General features: G+C 39.9%; 1 protein-coding gene across 1 annotated transcript in view; it reads left to right on the top strand.

The window, feature by feature from the left end:
• The first annotated feature begins 9,638 nt into the window (after positions 1-9,638).
• Positions 9,639-21,618, top strand: part of LOC104982701 — a 22,723-nt gene continuing 10,743 nt past the window's right edge. Inside the window, exons 1-9 of the mRNA XM_010832127.1 lie at positions 9,639-9,666; positions 11,724-11,785; positions 12,241-12,262; positions 13,919-13,989; positions 14,446-14,470; positions 16,575-16,645; positions 17,091-17,115; positions 20,230-20,297; positions 20,769-20,793. Of these exons, the coding sequence (XP_010830429.1) occupies positions 9,639-9,666; positions 11,724-11,785; positions 12,241-12,262; positions 13,919-13,989; positions 14,446-14,470; positions 16,575-16,645; positions 17,091-17,115; positions 20,230-20,297; positions 20,769-20,793 (397 nt within the window). The remainder of the gene's footprint in view (positions 9,667-11,723; positions 11,786-12,240; positions 12,263-13,918; positions 13,990-14,445; positions 14,471-16,574; positions 16,646-17,090; positions 17,116-20,229; positions 20,298-20,768; positions 20,794-21,618) is intronic.

Below are 21,618 nucleotides of genomic sequence, written 5' to 3'. Positions count from 1 at the left end.
TTTTTTTTTTTTTTTTAACATTGTATTTTTGAAATTCCAAACTCTACTCTAGATTTTTAATTTTTGCTTTCTGGTATTAGTTATCATTTTTGTACCTGTACTTTCTTTATAATTTTCGCGACCTTGTTTGTTTTTGTTTGTTCGTTTTTTTCTCTCTTTCTTTTCCTTCTTCTTTTCTTTAACATCGTATTTTTGAAATTCCAAACTCTACTCTAGATTTTTAATTTTCGCTTTTATAACCTATTACTTTGAAAAAAAAAAAAAAAAAAGACCCTATTTTTTTCTTCTTCAGCAAACTTCATATATATATATTTTATAATTTTTTGACCTTGGTTTTTTTTTTTTGTTTTGTTTTGTTTTTGTTTTTTTCTTCTTTTCTTTAACATCGTATTTTTGAAATTCCAAACTCTACTCTAGATTTTTAATTTTCGCTTTCTGGTATTAGTTATCAATTTTGTACCTGTACTTTCTTTATAATTTTCGCGACCTTGTTTGTTTTTGTTTGTTCGTTCCTTCTCTCTTTCTTTTCCTTCTTCTTTTCTTTAACGTCGTATTTTTGAAATTCCAAACTCTACTCTAGATTTTTAATTTTTGCTTTTATGTATTTGTTACCAATTTTGTACCTTTAAGGACCCAATCTTCAGGACCCATTTTTCACTAGGGAGTGAGATTACTGGCTTGACTGCTGTCTCTCCCTTTGGACCCTCCTTTTTCTCCACCAGGTCGCCTGTGTCTCCTCCCTAACCCCTCTCTACTCTACCCAAAAAACTTCCTTTAAAACCCAGCAGTTTCAGCAGCATATGCTCTGCCCTTACTACATCCAAGTTCTGTGCTCACTGTACTCATTTAATATGCAGTTTCAAAGAACTTGAAAAAATTTCTCCCAAAACTTTGTTCACTTAGAAAGACATGTTGGATGACTTCCCCATCCTTCTCTCCAGGGAATCCTGATATGTTCATGGATTTCCACATGGAGATCCTTATTGAGAGACATTTAGGATCTTTTCCAACATTTCCCTTTCAGAAAATGGTGCAAATAAACTAGATTTATATCTCCTGGGCCAAGGTATATACAGGAAACACTCTTAGAAGTGAAGTCACAGAGCCCATAGGAGAGGGAAGATTCAGTGTTGACACGTGGGGCCATTGGCACCTCAGAGAGGCTAGCCATTGCCTTGTCCACTCACAGGGCGTTTGTCACTGAGGGGGCTGGGACCTACCTGTGCACTCTTCAGTGAGGAAGGGCCTTGACCTCCAACCACCTCCTGCCACAGGCGCTTGCCTTTCATCTGCCTGCCCAGTCTGCACCCTTATCCCTCTTTTTCTTCTCCAGCTGTCTTCACTTTCATAATGCCTCTCTTTGCCTTACTAGCTGTGCCTCAGGACCATTACGCTCCTCCATCACCTGTGTGACCAGCTCCTAGACCATGTGGTAGCCAATGACCCCGTGTTAAAGTGGACTCTTGTCTGAATCAATTTACCAATTTGTGTTTTAGGAGAAATCAACAATTCTATCAATATTTCCAAGTTCACCGGAAAAGTGACTTACATCACTCTCATATAATAAAAGCAAACCCATCCTTCATTATAGCCCTCTTTGTTCCCAGTTTTTTGTTTTTTTTTTTTTAAACCAGGTTCTCCTGAGTGTCTTGTGTAAGATTTGTCTATATCATTAGTTTGTTCACTAGCCATTAGTTTCATTGAGATCCTTCACTTTATTTTTCTGGGCAACTACTGATCTGATGAGGGCTTCCCAGGTGGTAGAGTGGTAAGAAATTCTCCTACCAATGCAGGAACATGGGTTCAATCCCTGGGTCAGGAAGGTCATGTGGAGTAGGAAATGGCAACCCATTCTAGTATTCTTGTACAGAGAATCCCATGGAGAGAGGAATCTGTTGGGCTATAGTCCATGGGCTCACAAAGAGTTGAACATGACTAAGTGACTCAGAATATACACACACACTCATCTGATTGTGGTTGCTTATTATCAGTTACATTTATGTATATTTTATGTATCATCTATTCACCCACTATAAATATACACTTCAATAATTTTAGTATATTATTGAGTTGATTAATCATCAACATGATCCAGTTTTAAAATATTTCTATCATAATGTCTGTTGAAATGAAAAACTAATTTTAATGTCCAATTTACCAATTTTTGTTTCATTACTTATTCTTTTTGGTATCATATCTATGAACTCTATTCATAGTTCAAACTCATAAAGATTTTATCCTATGTTTTATCCTCTTAAAAATAATTTTAGCTCTTACATTTGTGTCTAGGGTACATTAAAAAAGAAAAAAAGACAAGCCCACTGACAGGAAGAACATATTTGCAAATCATTTGTCTAATAGCAGACTGATATCCAGAATATATAGTGAAATCTTAGAAATTAAAAATAAGGCACACTTAGAAATGGCAAAATATTTGAGTAAACATTTCTCCAAAGAAGATATGTAAGCACAGAAATGTATTCAGTACAGTTCATTGTTAGGAAATACAAATTAAATCTACAATGAGACACCACTACACATTAGAATGTAGAGACAAAAGTCTGAGGAGAGTAAAAAAAAAAAAAAAAAGTATAAATATACTTTATTCAGTCAGGTCAAATTTCCTGCATTTCAGTTTTGGTGCCAAACTTAAGTAAAATGCCTTAAAAATTTTAAAGAGAACTTTATGGATTCGGAATTGTCAGGAAGGTCCAGAGATGGACCACTCAATCAGATCTGGGTCTTGTTTTTGTTTACTGTACACAGCTTCTCCATCTTTGGCTACAAAGAATATTATCAATCTGATTTCGGTATTGATCATCTGGTGATGTCCATGTGTGGAGTTTTCTCTTGTGTTGTTGAGAGAGGGTATTTGCCATGACCAGTGTATTCTCTTGGCAAAACTCTGTTAGCCTTTTCCCTGTTTCATTTTGTACTCTAAGGCTAAATTTTCCTAATACTCTAGATCCCTACTTTTTTATTCCAGTCCTCTATAATGAAAAGGACACTTTTTGGGGGTGTTAGTTCTATAAGGTCTTGTTGGTCTTCATAGAGCATTTCAACTTCATCTTTTGTGGCATTAGTGGTTGGGGTATAGACTTGGATTACTGTGATATTGGATGATTTGCCTTGGAAATGAATAGAGATCATTCTGTTGTTTTTGAGATTGCACCTAAGTACTGCATTTCAAGCTCTTTCGTTGACTATGATGGCTACTCCATTTTTTTCTAAGGGATTCTTGCCACAATAGTAGATATAATACTCATCTGAGTTAATTTCACCAATTCCAATTCATTTTAGTTCACTGATTCCTAAAATGGCAATGTTCACTCTTGCCATCTCCTGTTTGACCACTTCCAATTTACCTTGATTCATGGACCTAACATTCTAGTTTCCTAAGCAATATTGTTCTTTACAGTATCAGATTTTACTTCCATCACCAGTCACATCCACAACTGGGCATTGTTTTTGCTGTGGCTCCATCTATCTCTTCTTTCTTTCTGGTGTTATTTTTCCACTCTTCTCCAGTAGGATTTTGGGCACCTACCAACCTGGGGAGTTCTTTCAGTGTCACATCTTTTTGCCTTTCCATACTGTTCATGGAGTTCTCAAGGCAAGAATACTGAAGTGGCTTTCTATTGTCTTCTCCAGTGGACCACATTTGCCCAGAACTCTCCACCATGACCCATCCATCTTGGGTGGCCCTACACAGCATGGCTCATTGTTTCATTGAGTTAGACAAGGCTGTGGTCAGTGTGCAACATAGTGATTCATAAGTTTTAGAGGTTTTACCCCACTTACAGTTATTATATAATACTGGCTACATTCCCCATGTAGTAAAATGTATATTTGTAGCTTATTTATTTCATGCATGGTATCTTTATCTCTTAATTCCCCATCATTATTCTTCCCCACCCTTCCCTCTTCCCACTGGTAACCACTAGTTTGTTCTCTATATCTGTGAGTCTGCTTCTTTTTTGTTACATTCACTAGTTTGTTGTGTTACTGAGATCCCACATATAAGTGATATCATTCAGTATTTGTCTTTTTCTGATTTATTTCACTGAGCATAATACCCTCCAAATCCACTCTCCACACACACACACATACATACATACACACACACACATCACATCTTCTTTATTCATTCATCAGCTGATGGACAGTTAGGTTACTTCCATATCTTGGCAATTGCAAATAATGCTGCTATGAACAGTGGGGTCCATGTGTTTTTTGAAATAGAGTTTTTTTTTTTTTTTTAAGGTATATACTCAGGAGTGGAACGGCTGGATCATATGGTAGCTCTATTTTTAGTTTTTTGAGGAACATTTATACTGTTTTCTGTAGTGCCTGTTGCAAATTACATTTCCACCAACAATGTGAGAGGGTTCCCTTTTCTCCATATCCTCACCAAAATTTGTTATTTGCATACCTCACTGTGTTTTGTTTTTTCTTTTTAAATCTGCATTTCCCTGATGATTAGTGATGCTGAGCACCTTTCCATGTGCTGCTATTGAGTATTTTTAAACTGATAAATACAAGTATAAATCTTAACACCTGTCTAATTTCTTGTGGGTCTTGGCCCTTTCCTTTAACAATAGTTGATACAGGGTGATGAGGGCTTACTTATCACTGACAGATGTCCTGGAAATAACACTGTGTAATGTCCACAGTTAAGCCTGAAAAGGCCATGAGCCACTCAGGTCAGTCTCCTGACAGAGCCCTCCACCACCAAGAATGAGCTCTGCAGTCCTGCCTGCTGGGATGAAGCCCAGGCCTCACGGGGAGGCTTCCTGAAGCTCCTCCGGCAAACCCAGCTTCAGCTGCTGATGTGGCAGTGACGTCACTTCCACAGGAGTCCAGCTCCTAGTGTTAGTGTCAACCTTAACTGGTAAGTCTCCTTTCCTGAGACCCTAACATCTAGAGCAGAAAGAACCATCCCCACTGTGCCCTGTCTGAATTCCTCACCTTGGGACCATGAGCAAAACAAAGAAGGTGTCTCATGCCATGACACTGAGGGTTAGTTTATAAAAAACATTTTATATTAAAAGCGACAAGGAAAAAATTTGTGGAAAAAACTTATGGAAAATTCACAGGCTACAAAGGAAGATAAATGAAATTCTGTGTTTCCTTCCTTATCTCTTCTGTAGCTTTCTAGATTCAGTTTCTGGAAGTAACAACTGTTAAGTTTTTGTCCTCTTTCCAGATTTATTAATGGAACAATCAGATAGTGCTGATACACTGACAAGCATTTTTCTAAGAGCTTTACCTACATTTACTCAGTTACTCTTCATTCACCATAGATTCTCAGGTGGTACAAAGGAGAGTCCTCTGCTTCATTCTGATTTCCTTCCAAAACTGGGTGTCTGAACGCCCTTTTGAATGATATTCCTCCAATATATTTGGAAATATATTCCCTAGGGTCTTGCCTGGCAGTCTAGTGGTTAGGACTTTGCCTTCCAAATGCCTGGAAGCAAAAAATCTGAAACCATAAAAAACAACTGAAGCAATATTGTAACAAATTGAATACATTAAAAAGTCCTATTAAAAAATAAATACATTTCTTAATTCTTTTTTAAATTTTATTCCTCAACTTCCTTATTTATACATACACACACACACACATACATTTTCCATCAAGCTGGGAAGCGCTAAAATTTTTCATTTCGAGTAATGTAATATTGCCTGTTGTTTTCTACCCTCAGTCATATCTCAGTTGGGTAACCCTTGGGAAAAAAATATGACACCATCTTAATTATTGTTTTACTTCATCAAGGACCCACTTAATCTGTTAGTTCAGATACTTGGAAGTGAGGTGAGTCAGCAGTTAAGGGCTTCCCTGGTGGCTCACACAGTAAAGAATCTACCTGCAGTGCAAGAGACACAGGTTTGATCCCTGGGTTGGGAAAATCCCCTGGAGAAGGGAATGGCTGCCCACCCCAGTATTTTTGCCTGGAGAATCCCATGGATAGAAGAGACTGGCTGGCTACAGTCATTGAGATGCAAAAAGATGGACCTGCCTGGGTGGCTAACACTTTCACACTTTTTTTTTTTCATCAGTGATAAGGATTTGTACTAAACCTGGGCTTTCCAGATGGCTCAGTGGTAAAGAATCCATCTGCCAATGCAGGAGACAAGTAGACAAGAATTCCATCCCTGGGTTGGAAAGATCCCCTGGAAAGGCAATGGCAACCTACTCCAGTATTCTTGCCTTGAAAATTCCATGGACAGAGGAACCTGGCGGTCTATAGTCCATGGGGGTCACAAAGAGTCAGACGTGATTAAACACCCAGGGGCACACATACAGTACAGCATTCCATGTCTTGTAAGGGTACATACTTTGTTTTAATAGGGCAACTTTTCATCTTTCTCCTAAAGTTTTCACTTCTACGTTTAGGGGGCTGGTCACTTATCATCCTATAGTCAGTGTTCATGACCATCAAAATGGGGTGTGATTAGGTTTTAAATTATGACCCAGAACACTCTTAGTCCTAGAGTTTTGGGTTGTTTAAAGTTCTTCATTTAGAAAAACAGTAACTACACTTACACCCGACCTGCAGTTGAAAACACAGTGATTTGGTTTTTGTTACTTGTTCAGTGAATAGCCAGGGTTAACACACAATAACAGACAAAGTGTTAAATGAATTGGCAGAGATTGAAGGGTAAGTAAGTCTGTAAATTTAGGTGCATAGAGAGGAAAGAAAGTGGTTTATGTAGAAAATGAGAGAAGGGTTTAAGCAATTTAATAAGCATATGGTTAGAGAGAGAATATGACATTTTACAATTGAATTTTGATTAATGCTACCTTTTATATCAACTGGAACATATTTTAAATTACTTCATCTAGAAATTTCTGGTGACTTAGAAATACTAGAAATAATTGGAAATGATATATCTACAGGAATATGATGCATTTTATTCTCAACGTGTTAGCCTTGTCCCTCTTCACCCTGAGATGTTCACAAATATCTATATTTGTGGGACAGGCAATTTTCTCTCATATAAATTATTTTTCTAAATCAGGGAAGAATCTGTAAGCCTGGGATTCAGTTTTGAAATAAAATGTTTATTCTGAAAAGCTAAATTTGTCCATAGAAACACACTTTCTATATAACAGCCTTTGGACTCATCCTGTGCAAAGTCCAGTTCACTCTGAAAGTTCTGTGATGAATCGTCTCCATGGTAATGTGATGATACACATTCTGCATTCTATACCAACTGGCACTTTGTGAGCTGAGAGGTTCGCATAAGTGAGAAGAGTTCATCTTCAACCTTGAGTGTTTTTTAAATGGGCAACTTGAATTGCTGTTCTGGAGGTAGGTTCCTACTGATCCTCTAAAGGCTGTTTCTTCAAATGGGCTGGTTAACTTTTACTGAAGTTTTTTCCTCATCTTTTTTTTTTTTTTTAATTTCCATCATTCTAGTTTATCTACAGAGATATAAATGTATTATATACTTTTGCTTTATTCCTTAATTTATACTTTTTGATTCTTCTGTTAGCTGGGAGCCTTAAATATCTTCCTAAATTTAGAAAAATGTACAATTTTCTAGTGTCAGGTTTTACATACTCTACCAGAGAATAGATGGAAAGAACTGAAGCAGGAGAACCATGATGTCTCCCCAAAAATGGACATTACAGGAAAAGGGGATTACAGCTCAACTCTTCTAAATGTAGCTTCCCAAATCTACAAGTACTAGCAGTGTAAATCCAGAAACTTTTAAAAATGAAAAAACCTGGGATTTACTGGTGGAATTTCCATGGGTGGATGTGAGCAGGATCACCGTTTGCCTTTGTCAGGGAGTGTGATGAGACGGGGCCTTGCTGCTGGGTTAGTAGGATGAACATTTGGTAACTGAGGGAAAGAGGGTCTGTCTGTTGATCCTCAAGGAGAATCTTGGGGTGAGGTCTCTAGTCTATGAATATGGACATGACTTTCAAAAAGAATATGGGGCTCTAATGTCTTCCACTACAGGGTCTAGAGTATGATGAGTTGATAGAGTCAGAATTTCAGTGAGGGAAGACTCAAGGTCCTGCCCATTCTTAGCTAGCACTTTGTTCAGGCTGCTCAAATCAGTGCTCTGATCAGCTGTAAGACTTTGAGCATCAGAGACTTAATTAAAACACCAAAGCCCAGCACAGATGACCACCTTCCCAGTTAACTCACATTAACTCCTCATCTAGACTTGGTCAATGGAAGCAAAGTTAATTCTTGGTAGAGCCATCATGTAGCTTTTGGTTTAGAAAATTCTGAGCTCTGAGCTAACTTGGATGCCAAACAGACTACTGGTCAGCTCAGCAAGATGACATTGAAAAGGCTGTTGTGACATGGTTGCCCATTTGAAGAATCTGGAGGATGGACAGAATTGAAGTCCTATGGTCCTTCTGAGGAGCTTTGCCTCAGAAGAAACTTGTATTTTTGGATCAGAAATGGAAATATAGAGACAAATTGTGGAAGGAGAATTTGAGTTCTTTTTTAGGATGAGTCATCTTCTCCAGGGCATCCAGCTCTCAACCGCAGAAAGCTAGGGCCAGGAGAATTTGAGAGGGGGGTTGCATTCACCATTGTGTGCTCTTGGAAAGTCACTTGATCTCTCTAAATTTCAATACCTTCTACTGTAATATATGGTTACAGCCCCCACTTTGTCTCCCCCATCCTCCCCAACAAGGCTGGATATCAGAGAAGGTGATAATAGATACTCTCCATAAACTGTAAAGCTTTGTTTCTGTGACAAAGGTGGAGTAAGCTTCCATCTCCACTTACTTGGAATCATCAAAATACCCTCTGTGCTTTCAACCGCTACTAAAGGTCCACCTTTTTCTTGATATCACTCAAGACTGAACTCTTACAGAGCATTTATGAAGCTTTTCTATTTATTCATTTGACTGCTTTGGGTCTTAATTGTGGTACATGGGATCTTCGTTGCACCACGTAGATCTTTCATTGCAGTGCACTGACTCTAGTTGTGCTACCTGGGCTCAGTAGTTGCACCATATGGGCTTACCTGCTCTGAGGCATGTAGGATCTTACTCCCCTGACCAGAAATCAAACACCTATTCCTTGCATTTCAAGGCAGATTCTTAAACACTTGACTTCCAGGTAAATCCCTCCTTCATTTCTCTAACATTTTACCTATATTTAATCATTCTTTGCCTCATAATACTAAAAATAGGCCATATTACATTTCTCCAACTCAGTACAGGAAACTGAGGCAAAGAGAAATCCAAATATCTTTCCAAGTACCTGCTTCTCCTAAATAGGATCTGAATCCAGTCCATCAGGTGTGGTCACCATGCTCTGCTGAGCTTCCAGGTCTCAGCTAAACAGACATATTTGTAAACACAGCCAGTATGTTGGGTGCTTTCAGTGCACATCAAACTGCAGATCTTCCGAAGTCCACTTTGGATTCAGGAGGCCCTGCTAGGCATCTGGTGATGAAGGGGACCAGAGGACTGAATTGTGGATCAATTATTATTAGTTTCTATGTGTTCTTCTGTTGGCAAGACATCAACTACTCTTACCATTATAATGCCTTTCCCAGGATGTTTTGTCTGGAAGACCAAAAAAGACATTCCTCAGAGTTCAAGAACATTAAAGACCAGCTGGGTCAAGAGAGTTCGTTGTTGGCCACACAGTAGGATGCACCCTATAACTGACCCAGTTGAAGGTACTGTGGAAATTTTCTAAATTCACACATGAATAAATATTGTAGTATGTTCAGTGTCTCATATTTAAGAAAAAAATGGAAATATTAAGCAATGTTCTTCTTTTGTTTCATGTGTTCAAATTGAAACTATGTCAGTTGGTACTGTTTTAAGTATGGAAGGAAACATGCATTTAAAATTCAACATTTGATTCATGTTTAAGACTGAAGATGATCTCTAGCTATGATTTGGACATTAGCTAATTTTTTAACATTAGCTGTGATATGTTCCTCCCTGAAGCTATGTTTCATGATTTCTTTTTTTTTTTTCTAATTTTATTTTATTTTTAAACTTTACATAATTGTATTAGTTTTGCCAAATATCAAAATGAATCCACCACAGGTATACATGTGTTCCCCATCCTGAACCCTCCTCCCTCCTCCCTCCCCATACCATCCCTCTGGGTCGTCCCAGTGCACTAGCCCCAAGCATCCAGTATCGTGCATCGAATAGCCATGATTTCTTTAAATTATTAGACTTTATTTGGAACAGGATTACATTGACAAAAAAGTTGTACAGAAAATACTGAAAATTCTTATATCCTATCACTCCAGTTTCAACTATCATATGTTACTCACAGATACCATATGTGTAGTACATTTATTGAAATTCATGAGATAATAAATTTTTAGTAATTAAAAGTCCATAGTTCACCTAAGATTCACACTTTGTATTGTTATATTCAATGATATGTTAAATATGCACAATATTATTTATCACCATTATGGAACCATACAGAAATCTGTACATTAGTGTTCATAGGGTATTCTTAGTAGTCAAATGGTAGAAGCAACCCAACAACCATCATGTGATGAATGGGTAAATGAAATATGACATATACTCAGAATGGAATACTATTCATCTATAAAAATGAATTAAAAACTAAAATTAAAAAAAAGTAAAAAAAAAAAAAAAGAAAAAACCAAAAAGAAAAAAAAAAATGAATTAAGGATTGAAATATGTTACAAAATGGATGGACCAAATAATACAATAATTTATTATGGCTATTGAAATAATACTGGCACAGAAAGACAAATATTGTATGATTCCACTGGTTTAGGGTACACAGAATAGGCAAACACACGGAAACTGGAAATACAAATTACCAAGGCCAGGAGGTAAGAGGGAAGGTGGATTATGACTTCACGAGTACAGAGGTTATACTCCATCTGATGAAAAAGATTTAGATGTAGATGATTTTGATAGGTATGCAGCATTGCAAAAGTAGAAAATGCTATGGAACTTTTTAATTCTTAAAAATTATGAAAAGAATAAATAGAATGTATATATTTTTAAATATAAATGTATTTATTTTAATTGGAGGTTAACTTTGATCACAATGCTCAATTGCTAAGTCGTGTCTGACTGTTTGTGAGCCCATGGACAGCAGCACACCAGGCTCCCCGCCCTTCACTATCTCCCAGAGTTTGTTCAAATTCATGTCCACTGAGTCGATGATGCCATTCAACCATCTCATTCTTTGTGCCTCCACCCCCTTTTCCTCTGCCCACAATCTTTCCCAGCATCAGAAGCTTTTCCAGTGAGTCTACTCTTCACATCAGGTTGTCAAAGCATTGAAGCTTTAGCATCAGTCCTTCCAATTAATATTCAGGGTTGATTTCCTTTAGAATTGACTAATTTGAACTCCTTGCTATCAAGAGTCTCTTCAGCACCACTGTTATAAAACATCAATTCTTTGGCACTCAGCCTTCTTGATGGTCCAAGTCTCACAACTGTACATAACTACCGGAACATAGTGATTTTTAGTGCTTACCTTTGTCAGACTAACAATTTCAAGTTGATCAGGTTCCCCTTAGCTAGAAAGCTAAAGGCTCTTTGTCTCATTTCTGAAACATTCATCTCTTCAGCCTTCCTCTACCTACCGGGAAGGTTGTCCAACAGATCTCAACCCACACTTATTGACCACCCACATCCGTACACTGCTCCCACGTGTCCACATTAGCACGGTCTCTCCAATCAGCATCACAGGTGTCCTGACTACCCCTCTACGTCCTCCTAGAGCTCCCTGAGGATGAGCTGTCCACCTCAAATGTGGAGGAAGAGGCCCTGCCCACCGGTGCGGTAAGTGCCCCAATCTATCTGAGGTGAAAGCGTTGCTTCATGGCTTTACTTTTCAGTTGAGTTCAGATAAGAGTTCACAATATTCAAGACAGCTCATACAAAGTTTTTAATTCAGTGGATGAATGTTGAGTCTTCAAGCAGAAAGCTTATACAAAAGGACATTATTTAAAATGACAACATCAATTAGAAACTGTGGTTGGGAGCACATGTCTCAGCTGAAAGCTTTCCCTCTTGAAATAAAATTTTGTAACTGCTAGTCAAAATGGGCTTGAGAGATATTTCAGGGAAAGCATGAACCTTTCCCACAGGCATCCTCTCTGTTTTGTTTTTGGGCCATGGACTCAACAACACTTTCCCATTTGGTTTTTTGAGGACAAAAAAGAGAACAAAAGCCCTGTATGCATAGTACACAAGATGCTGACACCCTCACACTGTTTTCTTCTCTTTAATTACAGGTGAAAGAAACCACCAAAAATGGTAAATATTCAGGAATCATCCCTCTGCTGAGAAACAATCTATATGATGGAGGCAGGGGTCTCTTGCGGGTTGTGGTTGGAGAGGCACCCTGATCCTGGGTCCCTAAAGGGGCAGAGGGTTGGGACTGCAGAGAAGAGACTGATCTCCCAGGATGAACAATAACTGTGTTCAATGGTCCTTGGAAACCACTACATCATTTAGATGCTTTGGGTTTGTGTGAATCAGGGTTGTAGTGCCTTGTGTGAACCCATGTGATGTGGTTTTGAATCTCCGTGTGTGTGTATGTGTGTGTATGTGTGTCTCTTCAGAAATGTTTTCCTCTTACACAGCAGTAGTCAAGTGTGAACTTTGAAAATGCCTCTCATCACCACTACACACTGCCTATACATTATGTGATTCTTTCCTCAGCTTAGCCATTCCTCAAGTTTGGTTAATGTTCATTTTCCTCAGATGAAGATGGTACTGAGAAAAATGGCCTTAGCTCTTGACCTCCTAAATGGAAAGGCCAAACTGAAAACATAGGGATGGTCCCAGTGTGTCTGCACTGCACCCCTGACCTGCACTGATCACTCAGTCATGGGATGCTCTGTCATGGAGCAAGGGGGTCCCTGCATCTGTGTCCATGCCTGCAAGTACTAGCAGCTCCAGAGGTTCAGACCATGGCCATCCTTATAAGGTAGCCTCAGTGGTCACACAATCCAGGGGCAAACATAGATGGGCTAACGATCAACTTTGGCAGAGTCATCACTCTGAAAGACACCTCAGGACTTGCATCCTCCCAGTCAACTCACAAATTCTGAAAGTTGTGTGGCCGACACTGTAGGCCAAATATGTTGGTACTACTGTTATTGCTTAAACAAGGATAAAGCAGATAATGACCAGGGAGATACTTCATTGTACATTATCATAAGCCTTACATTGATAAACCCTGTAGCACACACTCAAGGGAAGATGTCAAATAGATCACAAAGTGGTACTTGATAGTTAGCCTAGTGACCATGACTCTATTTGTAAATCTCCTGCACAGCTGGGTCATAGACATCTTTTACCCATGCTTCTTATCCACAATGAACTGTCCCACAAATTGTCTGACATCTGTGAGTGTGACAGCCACTGATCAGCGGACATACAAATATTGTTTGGAAAATGAAGACTGGGGAAAAATATCACATGACTGATAGTAGCAATTTGAAATAGTAGGGTTGAATTCAGTCCTCTAACAGAATTTCCTTTCAATCAAGAATAAAGGCTCATAGAAGGCTCATTGGTAAGTTAAATGGCTGTAACTGCGGATCCTGGGGATGCAGTGATCTAGGAAGGACTCCAGAAGACAGGGGTGATTTAGCAGGAGTTGTAAACAGGCAAACGGGTCATGGATCTCTGTCATTGAAAGAGGGCATGCATTTTAGTGTTTCTTTTGTCCTCATTGGTTAGATTATCTCTAGTTAAATTGCAGAAGCTGTGTTTCATTTCATTCCTGCTCCTCTCCTTTGCTCCCCTTCCTTCAGCAGCTTGACTCAACATCAGCTCAATCCATAGTTACTAACCTCCCTCATGCATGCACTCCATCACACGTCCCAGTCAAATAATAACAAAGGCTGAGTGACTGGTGAGCAGCCTCAGCTGTGTCCTGACAGCTGTGCTCTGTCCCTCTAGCACCCCAGGAGGACCTGGTGGAGGAGCTGCCCCAGGCCTGCGCAGAGGAGCAGCCTCTGAGCATGCTGAAGGTAAGCTCATCTCTCTCTATCCGGGAAAAGACTGCTCCATCACTTCTTTATTTTTATTCAGCTGAATACAGTTATAGTAGTCTGACAATGTAAACTCTCACTGATGTATGCAATTCCTTGGCTGCAGAAATACTGAGGTTAAATCTATTATCAACACAGACATGTTTCAATAGGACATTAAAAATAGACGGCATCAGTTACTACCGTAGGTGCTTTTAGGAAGAGAAATTTTCTCCTCCTTGAAAAGTAATTTTGTAATTATTGGTTAAATTGAAACTGAGACCTCTTAGGTGAAAAAGCCCAGCCTTTTAAAAGGGTGCCTGCCCTGTTTTCCTTTGGGGCCACTGACTTAAAGAATTTTAGTTATCTGAGGATAAATATCAGATGACAGGAGACTTACTGCAGATAATACATGATGCTGAGACCCTCACACTGTTTTCTTCTCTCTAATTGCAGGCACATGGAGTAGTCTATGAACACGGTAAATATTCAGGGATCATCCCTGTGCTGAGGTACAATCTAGAAGGAGGTGGGGCTCTCTTGATGGCTCTAGTTGGAGAGGCGCCCTGATCCTGGGTCCCTAAAGGGGCTGAGGGGTGTGGGTGCAGAGGAGAGACTGATCTCCCAGGATGAACAATGACTGTGTTCTATGGTCCCTGGAAACAACTACATCATTTAGATGTTGTGGGCTTGTGTGAATCAGGGTTGGGGTTCCATGTGTGAGCCCACGTGATGTGATTTTGAATCTCTGTGTGAGTGTATGTATGTGTGTATGTCCTCAGAGATGTTTCCCTCTTAGCACAAGTCAAGTGTGAACTTTCTAAACACTTCTCATCACCACTGCACACTGGCTATACATTACATGATTCTTTCCTCAGCTCAGCCATTCCTCAAGTTTGGTTAATGTTCATTTTCCTCAGATGAAGATGGTGCTGGACAAAATGTCCAAATTCTTGACCTCCTAAATAGAAAAGCCAAATTGATTATCTAATTGTGGTCCCAATGTGGTTGCTCTGGACACCTGACCTTCATTTGACACTCAGACCTGGGATCCTCAGTCATGGCACATGGGGATCTCTCCATCTGTGAGCCATGCTGGGAGCTACTGGCAGCTCCAGAGGTCCATATTGTGCCCTTTATTATAAGGGGAGTTCAGTTGTCACTTCCCTGGTAGCTCAGATGGTAAAGAATCTGCCTACAATGTGGGAGACCCAGCTTTGATCCCTGGGTTGGAAAGATCCTCTGGAGAAGGAAATGGAAACCCATTGCAGTACTTTTGCCTGGAAATTCCCATGGAGGGAGGAACGTGGTAGGCCATAGTCTATGAGGTCGCAAAGAGTTGGACATGACTGAGTGACTCCACCTTCACTTTCACTTTTCAGTGGTCACAAAAACCAGGGCAACAAAGTCGTGTCAGACTCTTTGTGACCCCATGCACAGTAGCCTACCAGGCTCCGTGGTCCATGAGATTTTCTGTGCAAGAAAACAAGTGGACTGCCATTTCCTTTTCCAGAGGATCTTCCCAACCCAGGGATTGAATCTGGGTCTCCTGCATTGCAGACAGACACTTTACTGTCTGAGCCACTAGGGAAGCCCCAAAGATGGATTAACAGACAATTTTGGCAGAGTCTGTAGTATGAAAGGAACCTTGGGACTTGCATCCTCCTGGTCAAATCACATATTCTGAGAATTATGTGCCCTTATGTAGACAATGTAGGTCATAACTCTTGGTAGTGTCATTGCCTAAAAAAGGAATAAAGAAGATTATCAAGAAGATACTTCATTGTATTGGGTCACATTAAAATAAGCATCACATTCATTAAACCCTGTAGCACACACTCAAGGGAAGGTGTCAAATACATCTCAAAGTGGAACTTGTTAGTTAGCCTAGTGACCATGACTGTTTATGTAAATTTTCCTGCACAGCTGGGTGCAAGATAGTCAGCATTCATCCCATGCTTCCTCTCTATAATGAACTGTCCCACTAAATGTATGACTTCTGTGAGTGTGGACAGCCACTGACTCGGTGGACATGCAAATATTTTTTGGAAGATGAAGACTGGGAAAGAATATCACATGACTGACAATAGCTTTTTGGATAGGTCGGACTGCATACAGTCCTCTAACAGAGTTTGCTTTTAATCAAAAAGAAATTCTCATAGAAGACTTGTTAAGTACAATAGCTGTAACTGTGAATGCTGGGGAGGCAGTGATCTAGAAAGAAATGCAAAAGCCAGGGGCGATTTACTAGAAGCTGTAAACAGGCAGGAGGGACATGGGTCTCTGTCATTGAAAACTGGCATGCACTTTATTTTGTCCCCATTGGTTAGGTTATCAGTAGTTAAATGCAGAAGCTGTGTTTCATTTCTTTCCTGCTCCTCTCCTTTGCTCTCCTTCATCCAGCAAAGAGGATGATTCAATAGCAGCTCAGTCTATAGGTACTAACCTCCCTCATACATGCACTCCACCCCATGACCCCATCAAAAAAAAAAGCAAATAAAACAGCAAAAACAGAAAAAAAATGCTGAATGATTGGTGAGCAGCCTCACTGTGTCCTGATGTTTACTATGTGTCCATCACTCTAGATCCCCTGGAGGACCCAGTGGTGGAACTTTGCCGGGACTGGGCTAAGGAACAGAGTCTGAGTACCTTGAAGGTAAGCTCCTCTGTCTTTCTCTGGCATAGGAACTGTTGCTTCACTTATTTTTTATTCAGTCAAATACAGTTACAGTAATTTGATAATGTGCATTATCACTGATGTATGCAATTCCTTGGCTGGGGAAATATTGAGGATAAACCTATTATCAGTACATGCCTGATTCAAAAGGACATTTAAAAAAAAAAAAAAGACATCAGTTACTACTCTAGGCACTTTCGTCAGTAGAAATTTTTCCCCCAAGAAAAGTAATTCTGTAATCATTGGTGAAGTTATACCTGAGAGTGCATATGTGAAGTTCGTCAGGGCTCCTCTCTTTTTTGGAGTGGACCATTGAGTTGAAGAGTTTAAGTTTTCTGAGGAAAAAACTCAGATAACAGATGACTTACTGGAGAGAAAACACGATGCTGACACCCTCACACTGTTTTCTTCTCTCTAATCACAGGCATACGGAGCAGTCTGTGAACACGGTAAATATTCAGGAATCATTTCATTTCTGAGGAACTATAGAGTTGATGAAGGTGGGGCTCCCTTGCTGGCTCTGGTTGGAGAGGCAACCTGATGCTGGATGCCTACAAGAGTTGAGGGCTTGGGATGCAGAGAAGAGGCTGATCTCCAAGGAAATAGCAATGTCTGTGTTCCATGGTACCTGGAAACAACTACATTCATCATTTAGATGCTGCAAGTTTATTTGAATTAGGGTTGAGAGCCCAGGTGTGGGCCCATGAGGTATGTTTTTGGTGCTTTGTGTGTGTGTGTTTCTTCAGGAGATGTTTCCCTCTTACACAGCACAAGTCAACTGTGAACTTTCTAAACAGTTCTCATCAGCACTGCACACTGATTATACATTACCTGATTCTTTTCCTCAACTCAGCCATTCCTCAAGTTTGGTTAATATTCATTTTGTTCAGATGAAGATGGTGCTGAGAAAAATAGCCTTTGCTCTCGACCTCCTAAGTGGAAAAGCCAAACTGAAAACCTCGGGGTGGTCCCAGTGTGACTGCTCTGGACCCCTGACCTGCACTTATCACTCTCATGGGATCCTCAGTCATGGAGCAAGGGAGTCCCTGCACCTATGTACATGCCTGGAGGTACTAGCAGCTCCAGAGGTCCAGACCATGTCCACCATTATAAGGTGGGCTCAGTGGTCACCAAACCCAGAGCAACCAAATTTACATGAACTGCTAACTTTGGCACAGTCATTAGTGGAAAGGCACCTCGGAATTCACATCCTCCTGGTCAACTCACAGTTTCTGAGGGTTGTGTGGCCTTGTGTAGACAGTGTATGCCATATCGGTTGGTTCTAGTGTCCTTGCTTAATCAAGCAATAAAGCAGATTATCCTCAGGGAGATATTACACTGTACTGGGTGAATTTAAAATAAGCCTTACATTGATTGAACCCTGTAGCACACACTCAAGGGAAGGTGTCAAATAGATCTCACAGTGGAACTTGTTAGTTAGCCTAGTGACCATGACTGTTTATGTAAATTTTCCTGCACAGCTGGGTGCGAGATAGTCAGCATTGATCCCATGCTTCCTCTCTATAATGAACTGTCCCACTAAATGTATGACTTCTGTGTGTGTGGACAGCCACAGACTCGGTGGACATGCAAATATTGTTTGGAAGATGAAGACTGGGAAAGAATATCACATGACTGACAATAGCTATTTGGATAGGTTAGATTGAATACAGTCCTCTAACAGTATGCTTTTTTATTTTTTTTTAATTTTATTTAATTTTTAAACTTTACATAATTGTATTAGTTTTGCCAAATATCAAAATGAATCCACCACAGGTATACATGTGTTCCCCATCCTGAACCCTCCTCCCTCCTCCCTCCCCATACCATCCTTCTGGGTCGTCTCAGAGCACTAGCCCCAAGCGTCCAGTATCGTGCATCGACCCTGGACTGGCATCTCGTTTCATACATGATATTTTACCTGTTTCAATGCCATTCTCCCAAATCTTCCCACCCTCTCCCTCTCCCACAGAGTCCATAAGACTGTTCTATACATTACTGTCTCTTTTGCTGTCTCGCATACAGGGTTATTGTTACCATCTTTCTAAATTCCATATATATGCGTTAGTATACTGTATTGGTGTTTTTCCTTCTGGCTTACTTCACTCTGTATAATAGGCTCCAGTTTCATCTCTGGAGAACAGTGTGGAGATTTCTTAAAAAACTGGAAATAGAACTGCCTTATGATCCAGCAATCCCACTGCTGGGCATACACACTGAGGAAACCAGAAGGGAAAGAGACACGTGTACCCCAATGTTCATCGCAGCACTGTTTATAATAGCCAGGACATGGAAGCAACCTAGATGTCCATCAGCAGATGAATGGATAAGAAAGCAGTGGTACATATACACAATGGAGTATTACTCAGCAATTAAAAAGAATACATTTGAACCAGAGTTTGCTTTTAATCAAAAACTAATTTTCATACAAGACTTGTTAAGTACAGTAGCTGTAACTGTGAATCCTGGGGATGCAGTGATCTAGGAAGAAATCCAGAAGACACGTGTGGTTTACCAGAAGCTCTAAAGAAGCATGAGCGCTGTGGGTCTCTGTCACTTAATTCTGGAATGCAGTTTAGTATTCTTTAATCCCCATTGTGTAGGTTATCACTAGTTAAAATGCAGAACTGTGTTTTATTTCTTTCCTGCTTCTCTCCTTTGCTCTCTCTCATCCAACAAAGAGAATGATTCAACAGCAACTCAGTCCATAGTTGCTAATCTCCCTCATGTATACACTCCACCCCATGTTCTCATCAAAAACAACAACAAAAAACAAAAACGCTGAGTGATTCTTGAGCAGCCTCACTGGTGTCCTGACAGCTACTCTGTGTCCTTCTAGCTCCCTAGGAAGATCAGTGAGGTGGAGAAACTGTGCTTTTTATTATAATCAACTGTCCCACTAAACATATAGCCCCTGTGAGTATCAACAGCCACTGACTCAGTGGACATGTACACAGTGTATATAAACAAATATTGACAGAAAAGTATGATATTATTCATAGCATAAATGGTAGGATTCAGTGTTTTCAAATCTTGTATATTTGATTTTCTTTAAGACAAGTGATTAGTGAATTAATAGAATGGCCCAGGATTAAATTCAGTCCTCTAACAGTTTACTTTTAATCAAGTACAAAGTCTCATAGGAAACATGATGAACAGAGTAGCAGCAACTGTGGATCTCGGAGGAAGAGTGATCTGGGAAAAATCAAGAGACTGTGGCAATTTAGCAGGAGCTCAAAATGAGCAGGAGGAGTCATGGGTCTCTTTCAGTGAACAGTACATGCATTTTAGAGTTTTTCTTTTTATAGATTGAATATTTCCTTTTGATTAGGTTCCTCTTAGCTAGAGGGCAAAGATCTGTTTTCATTTCCTTCCTCTTCTCCTTTGCTTTCCTTCCTCCTCCAAAGAGGATGAATGAACATAAGTTCAGCCCATGCTTACTAACCACCATATCCATACACACCACCCCATGTTCACACAAAGGAAAAAACACTGTTTTTTCTTTTTTCCTAATTCCTTTGCAGCCTCACCACTCTTCTAACAGCTACTCTGTATCCCTCTAGATTTCACTAAGGACCTGACAGTCAACCCAGCTTGTGACAGGACAGAAGAGATTCCATGTGACTCCAAGGCAAGTTTTTCTTTTTATCCTGGTCTGAGATAGAAGTATTGTTTCATTTCTCTTTCAGTAGAATAAACTTATGAATCTTTGAGTGTGTTCATTTTAGATAGAAACAATTCCCTTGGTATCCCAACCCAAATTATCCCAAATGTTGAGTGAGAGTCTTATTACCAACTTATGATGCCTCAGTCCACAATTAAAATTGTTAGCATCCACTACACCCTGTACAGAGTTCTCTCTCCTATAGTATGTTTTCCTCTAAGAAAGGAATTCTGTAATTTCCAACCCAAGTGGACTTGGAAGTTTCATCCTCCAGGCAAAGGTCTTGCCTTGCATCCTGAGTATGTGTGCTCTGATCTTGCTGGGTTCCCTGGACTCCACCACTGTTCCTCATCAGGCTTTCCACTATCACCTAATGAACCAAAGACTGTGCATCTGTGTGATCTTACCCTCATAGTGTCTTCTCTTCTGTACTTGCAGGTGGCCCTTTCAGCATGTGCAAGTGGTACGTATTCTACAATCATTCAGTTGGAGAGATAAAGCTTTGTATATGAGAATGTTAGGGCTTTCTCACTGGTTTTAGTGTAGAGGGAAACTGATTCCAAATTCCTGCTGGGAATGAATACGGGGGCCCTGGTGATATAAAGTAGTTTTCAAGTAAAATAATGTGGCTGATTATTGTAGTTCCAGGAAGAAACTGTACTATGGTTAATAATGTAGGTTTGTGTCCATGGAACTGGGTATGTCCCTAATCGTAATGAATAGTGTGATTCTTCTTGTGTGTGTGCATTTTTTGTGTTGTGTTTTTCCCAATTTTTGTCACCCTAAATATCACTGTCAACTCTCCACCCCCAAAATTCCCATCACCATTGCACCATGAATGAGGATGTATATACACATTCATTGTATGCTTTGATTTTATGCCAAGCGTACATCCTTTAACCTGGAAAACAAATCCCATTACTCTCCATGAAAATATTTTCAAGATTCTTTTTAACTTTTATTATTATTTTTTTTTATTGTCTGTACTGGGCCTTCATTGCTACGCAGGCTAGTCTGTACTTGTGGAAAGCAAGGACAACTCCCTAGTTGTCGTGAGTAGGCTTCTCACTTTGGCGGCTGCTTTTGTTGCAGAGCATGGGTCCTAGGGCTCTCTGACTTCCTCATTTTTGGCATGTGGGCTCAGTAGTTGTGGCTCCTGGGCCCTAGGGCACAGGCAGTAGTTGTGGCACATGGGACTAGTTGCTCTGGGACATGTGGAATCTTTCCAGTCCAGGGATCCAGTCCATATCTCCTACATTGGCAAGTATATTCTTTTTTTTTTTTTTTT

This window comes from Bison bison, unplaced genomic scaffold, assembly GCF_000754665.1.
Source record: "Bison bison bison isolate TAMUID 2011002044 unplaced genomic scaffold, Bison_UMD1.0 scf7180017864537, whole genome shotgun sequence".
Classification (NCBI taxonomy): Eukaryota; Metazoa; Chordata; class Mammalia; order Artiodactyla; family Bovidae; genus Bison; species Bison bison.
This window is presented reverse-complemented; position numbering and strand designations above follow the sequence as displayed.